This window comes from Octopus bimaculoides, chromosome 4 (genome assembly GCF_046866305.1).
Source record: "Octopus bimaculoides isolate indiv1 chromosome 4, ASM4686630v1, whole genome shotgun sequence".
Classification (NCBI taxonomy): domain Eukaryota; kingdom Metazoa; phylum Mollusca; class Cephalopoda; order Octopoda; family Octopodidae; genus Octopus; species Octopus bimaculoides.
In genome coordinates this window covers 122,335,595-122,342,376 of record NC_142931.1, presented here as the reverse complement: position 1 = coordinate 122,342,376, position 6,782 = coordinate 122,335,595, and the positions used below count along the sequence as shown (strand labels likewise).

At 32.4% G+C, this 6,782-nt stretch overlaps 1 protein-coding gene across 2 annotated transcripts in view; it reads right to left on the bottom strand.

Moving 5' to 3' along the window:
* Positions 1-239: 239 nt before the first annotated feature.
* Positions 240-6,782, bottom strand: part of LOC106868129 (contactin) — a 75,369-nt gene continuing 68,826 nt past the window's right edge. For both annotated transcript variants that reach the window (XM_014913259.3, XM_052967403.2), the window contains 3 exons: positions 6,456-6,574; positions 1,804-1,978; positions 240-1,135 (listed from right to left, as the gene is read on the bottom strand). In XM_014913259.3, coding sequence (XP_014768745.2) covers positions 1,017-1,135; positions 1,804-1,978; positions 6,456-6,574 — 413 coding nt within the window. In that variant the 3' untranslated portion in view covers positions 240-1,016. The remainder of the gene's footprint in view (positions 1,136-1,803; positions 1,979-6,455; positions 6,575-6,782) is intronic.

Below are 6,782 nucleotides of genomic sequence, written 5' to 3'. Positions count from 1 at the left end.
AGTTTTGTAGAATTATTTTTGCTTATTGACTGGAAGATCATAAATATCTTCAAAGACCAACACGAATTATGTTTTCGAAATCTGTCATAGCCTTTATATCTTGATATTGCATTTTGATGATATACACGGACAGGTTTATATCCTGTGGTATAGAATTGCTGTGGTATATTTTATAACTACACCAGATTAACTGAAAAGTTCGTCCCCAATAATGTTAAACTATCTTTGAAATAGTTCAGTTCGTGGTTTAAGAGTAATTTTATTGGAAATGAACATGTTTACATAGAAATTAGCTTTATTGGAAATAAACATGTTTACATAGAAAGTATTGTCAACTGTATTTTATTACAGAATAATTTAGGCATATAGCTAGTCCCATATTTCGGCAGACTTTCGAGAGAGAGAGAGAGAGAGAAAGAGAGAGAGAGAGAGAGAGAGAGAGAGAGAGAGAGAGAGAGAGAGAGAGAGAGAGGGCATAACATGACGTAATCTGACTATTGAATAGGAATTGATTCTGCGTTTATTGTAATAACATTTGTAATTATCAGAATATAGATGTTGATCAAGGTTTATACGGGTTATGCCGACCAGTTAATTACACGTCTTGAGACTTGCTATTCTAAAATTTGACCCTGAGTGATAACAGTCAAAATAATTGGAAAGGGAATATTTCAATTTAGTCTTCCATTTAATATAGCACTTTATGATATATATAAAATAGTTGCTTCGTATGAGAATTTCAGTGGTTCGAAAATAAGAAAATGTGATATTTATGATTTTGGAGTCATGTAAGTGAATTATGGTTATTCAGACAGAAAATTTGAATCAGTTTGCAATACAAGAGTTGGTACCAATATACATCTAATATAAAGATGATCAAGTCTATAGCGTAATATATTCACAGTATTTAGTACTTTAAATGTCAACTTTAGTTTAACAAGTTATGCAAGCCACAAAGAATTTATATATTTCTAAGCTTCATCTTCAAATTAAATTGAAATCCACCAAGTTAGAAATCATAACTGTAAAATAAAATTGATAATTATTGATGCTACAATGAGTATTTTAATTGCTGATAAGTAAGACCCTGTTGCGAGAACATCAAATTGCAATTGATCAAAGGGTATCTGTCCACCTGAAAATAAAAGGAAGAAATAAACATATAGTACAGCTTAGGAAGTGTTATTAGTTTTAAACAACAAAGACGGCGAGCTGGCAGAATCGTTAGCACGCTGGACGAAATGCTTAGCGGTATTTCGCCCTTTGTTACGTTCTGTGTTCAAATTCCGCTGAGTTCGACGTTTATTTCATCAATCCGGGGTCGATGAAATCGATGCTAGTTACGCTAACGTTTCTGCCAGCTCACCGCCTTTTGCAACCCTATAATATAAGCCATTCAAAAAGAAAAAAAAAAGGAAAGAAAAAAAGAGATAGGAGTGATGTCCTATCCGATCGCTTTCGCATTCTTCCCATGCATAGCAGTGACATGCCATGACATTTCACTTGCTGCACTCATGATGCAAAGGTAGTTTTCTACGAGGCATTTTCTTAGATAATATATAGGCATAAGAAATCCTCCCAAAGGAGTTATGTTTGCAATAGTTATATGACATTTGATGTATCATGACGATACAAGATTCCCTCCCGCCAAAATAAAAACAAAAACAAAAAAAGTATCAAAAACCTCCGAAAGCCAATAATACACTACACGGATATTGTTGAATCACTTTTTACTTTCTAAATACCTTAGTATAAGGACAAGCAATTCTGAATGATAAGAAATTCTGAAACAATGCCACCTACCTAATGTGAAATATGTTGTCTCACTTCTTTTGCCATCACCACCTGCACTGCTCGCCATCACTCGTACATTGTAGAGGAAATGTTTTTCCAAACCAGTAAGAACATACTGATTTACTAAACCAACTTCTATACATTTTTCTAGATCATATTTCTCCTGAACCTTCCAACAGCACAGCTGAAAATAAAATTTGTTTATGAATATAGGTTATCTCATCAATTAGTCACTACGACGCACTCACTTCCTAATGACTACTAATTTAGGCACATGTCGGTAATTGTGAAAGGAGAGGATTTGTCGATACCATCGACTTTAGTACTTCATTGGTACTTTATTTAATCGATTCCAGAAGTATGAAAAGTAAAGTTGACCTCGGCGAAACTTGAACTCAGATTGTAATGAGCCGGAAGATATGTTGTGAGGCATATTTTCCTACGCTTTAATGATTCTCCCAGTTCATCTCATCTTACCCACTTCATAATGCTTAATCAAAATAAATGAATAATTAAACAGATATAGATCGAACGAGATAAATCAAGGGATACACTCTTTGTGAGACAAGATTGTAACCCGCATTAAAATCTCAGTTGAAATTACATCTCCTCATACGACAAACATTTCTGAGAAAAGGTAATGAGTATCACAACATGTTATTACAATTTTCTCAAAATTTATAAAATGTCACATGAAAAGAAATGAGAAAAATCTATAACATGGGGCGAGGTATTTAGTGAAGTCGAAGACTACAATCATAAAATATCTAATTTCATGGATCTCTATTCATGGATCTCTATTCTTATTTTGGTAAAATAAGTACCAATTCTATACTCAAGTAAATTCACTTTAATATACCTCTCATTTGCAATATGTGATCATTTGTTCTTTTGCTGTTCGGGAGCCATTAAGTGCTTAGAGATAAGCCCTCGTGAAACTAATTCCATGATCACGTGCTGATTTTAGCTTTTACCCATTAGAGCTAAACATGCTATGCTTTAGAAGACTTGATTAAACATCACAGCTATTATATGTAAATACAAATATCTTTAATTTGATCATTTCGATACAGGCTTACAAATATTTTAATCATCAAAGATAGTAGTATTTGACATATTTGACAGGATATTTTATTTGAGGTTTAATACATGAAATCATATACTGAAACATCAAGCTCTACGTAAATGGGTTCACTGAACTCCAACTGAAATTATACTTGCTTTGCTAGATGGAAAGATATACCTTCCTGTTTAACAGAGCATCAAATCATGTGATCATGTGAATAAACATACACACACACACACGCACGCATACGCACGCACACACACAGACACAGACACACACAGAGACACATACAGACAGACGGACACACATATTTATATATGTAGCGCAGGAGTGGCTTGCTTACCAACCACATGGTTTCTGGTTCAGTCCCGCTGCATAGCACCTTGGGCAAGTGTCTTCTAATATACCCTCCGGCCGACCCAAGCTTTGTAAGTGGATTTGGTAGACGGAAACTGAAAGAAACCCATCGTATGCATATATATATGTGAGTGTGTGTGTGTTTGAGTCTGCGTTTGTCCCTCCCACCATCGTTTGACAACCGATGTTGGTGTGTTTACGTCCCCGTAACTTAGCGGTTCGGTAAAAGACACCGATAGAATACATACATACATACATACATAAGTAAATATGAGAGTGATAGTACTATCAAAATACCATCATTAGTGGCAGCGAATACCAGCCGTACAGGCAAAATTAATAAAATACACCCCCCACACATATATATAATGGTACTACGTGAGGTCATTTCTTTCCCTTATTAAAATTTCCTGTTACCGCTTTGTCTTTAAGTGATGATTTGTTCTAAAGTATATGTATAATGAGTTCTAACGCAGGTTATAAGCATCGGTGTGCCTGAGCGAAATATATAATATATGCACATACACACACACACTATGTTCATATGTATTTTCTAAATTGTAGGCCACATTTTGCACTTAAGAAGCTGAAATTTTGTATAGTAGCAACGCAAATGTCAACACAAATGTAGATTATATGACATTTTTCTGAAATTTGTTCGTTTTAGCTATTAAGAAAAAGAGAAACCTAAAAAGATAGTATTGTCACACACACTTCACCATACGAAAGACAATATTACTGATTAGAAATATAACTCATTTACAGTTATGTCAATTAGTATGATAATTTGAAAAATATATTGCCCGAGAAAATTAGAATAAAGACAAAATTTAATTTTGCTCTGCTTTTATTTTATTTAATATACTGTTTTTTTTTTAATATCCTTTTTCATGAAGCTCAACTTCCATGAAACTCAATTTGAATCACCTGCAGAGTAAGGATAGGAAAACTTTGAGTGAGCCAACATGCATAGGTTGAGTGAATACTGCAAGCGTTTGTTTAAAACAATTTATCCCAAATATATATGATTGTCTTTACTTTAGTTATCACGGAAACGAATCAGTACTTCTGCTCGTATCTATCTATCTATCTATCTATCTATCTATCTATCTATCTATCTATCTATCTATCTATCTATCTATCTATCTATTCTATCTATCTATCTATCTATCCGTTTCTCTGTTTGTTTGTCTGTGTGTCTGTCTGTGTGTTTGTATGCCTGTCTGTCTACTTATATATATATATATATATATATATATATATATATATATATATATATATATATATATATATATATATATATATATATATATATATATATATATATATATATATATTAATTCATAAAAGAATATAAGGATAAAAATCACGTTAATGGTTTTTATCAAGTAGTCGGCAGGCTATAAAACTTTATACATTAAATTAATAATAACGTGCATATGTATATAATTATAATTTCTCCAGTATGGTTGAAGTGCCAATACCCTTGATATATTTATATACATATGCACGGATACACACACGCCACGCATACATACATACACACACACACACGCGTATATATATATATATATATATATATATATATATATATATATATATATATATTAAATATATACTTTTATAAAACAAATTTTACAAAATATATAGTATCTGTTAACAGTCTTAGCAAAAAGCTCACAGGTGAGTTTTTGTATATATATATGTATACATGTCTCTTAAAAGATAGAGCTCAAAATCAATGCATTGAAGATACTTTATTGCAGCAACAATTATAATAACAGAAACAACCACAATAAGCCAAACCTATGCACATTTCAATAGGGTATCCCGGATAAATAAACCACATCATAAGATGTCTCGTAAAATATTGTAACAAATTACAACATATTACAATTTTTGGCAAGGGATTTTTACGTTGTAAACCGGGCGGTGTACGTCACTGGATTTCGGTTGACTTGTTTGTTTACACTCTGTAAGAAAATAACGATGGTAGGTTGCGTGCCGTCGATTATTCTTTCACCCTCTTGGATGATGTGTGTGTTTTGCTAATAATAGTAGTATTGGTGATGGCAATAATGCAACCCTGAAGAGATGGAGTATCCAGAAATTTGTAATATGTTGTAATTTGTTACAATATTTTACGAGACATCTTATGATGTGGTTTATTTATCCGGGATACCCTATTGAAATGTGCATAGGTTTGGCTTATTGTGGTTGTTTCTGTTATTATAATTGTTGCTGCAATAAAGTATCTTCAATGCATTGATTTTGAGCTCTATCTTTTAAGATTATATATATATATATATATATATATATATATATATATAGGGTATCCCGGATAAATAAACCACATCATAAGATGTCTCGTAAAATATTGTAACAAATTACAACATATTACAAATTTCTGGATACTCCATCTCTTCAGGGTTGCATTATTGCCATCACCAATACTACTATTATTAGCAAAACACACACATCATCCAAGAGGGTGAAAGAATAATCGACGGCACGCAACCTACCATCGTTATTTTCTTACAGAGTGTAAACAAACAAGTCAACCGAAATCCAGTGACGTACACCGCCCGGTTTACAACGTAAAAATCCCTTGCCAAAAATTGTAATATGTTGTAATTTGTTACAATATTTTACGAGACATCTTATGATGTGGTTTATTTATCCGGGATACCCTATTGAAATGTGCATAGGTTTGGCTTATTGTGGTTGTTTCTGTTATTATAATTGTTGCTGCAATAAAGTATCTTCAATGCATTGATTTTGAGCTCTATCTTTTAAGAGACATGTATACATATATATATATATACAAAAACTCACCTGTGAGCTTTTTTCTAAGACTGTTAACAGATACTATATATTTTGTAAAATTTGTTTTATAAAAGTATATATTTAATATATATATATATATATATATATATATATATATATATATACATACGACAGACTACTTTTAGTTACCAACTAATAAGGCTTTGGTCGGACCGGAGCTACAGTAATTGACACTTGTCCAAGTTGCTGAACAGTGGGACCGAACCCAAGACTGCAAGGTGGGGAAGCAAGCTTCTCAAACACGCAGCCACTTTTTTTTATATTTCTTCGTATTTGCTTTCTTTTTTACATTTAGTTCAGTGCTATAGTTTCTCGTGAAGGTTAAAATTAGTTGATTTTGTTCATTAGAATTTCCATGAAAGACTATTAGAAAGGCAAGTTAAATATATACCTTATAACCAGACACTGAATCTTCATCCACTGATTCCACAGTAACACCTCTAAACGTCACTAATACACTATCAGGACCATGTGAATAGACGTGTACTTCGGTTGGATATACCTCAGGAGCTTTAAAATAGCAAAAAAGAATGTATATATATTTTAGTCATCTATGAACACCAGATTGTGTCACCAAATTGTAAACATTTCATTTTACTAACATATTTTATGAAAAATCTGATTTCTGATGAAGAGAAATAATATATTTTTCACAACTATTTTTTCTCTGCGAATATTCTAATGAAAGAAATGCTTTGTATAAAGCCAGAACGTCGTA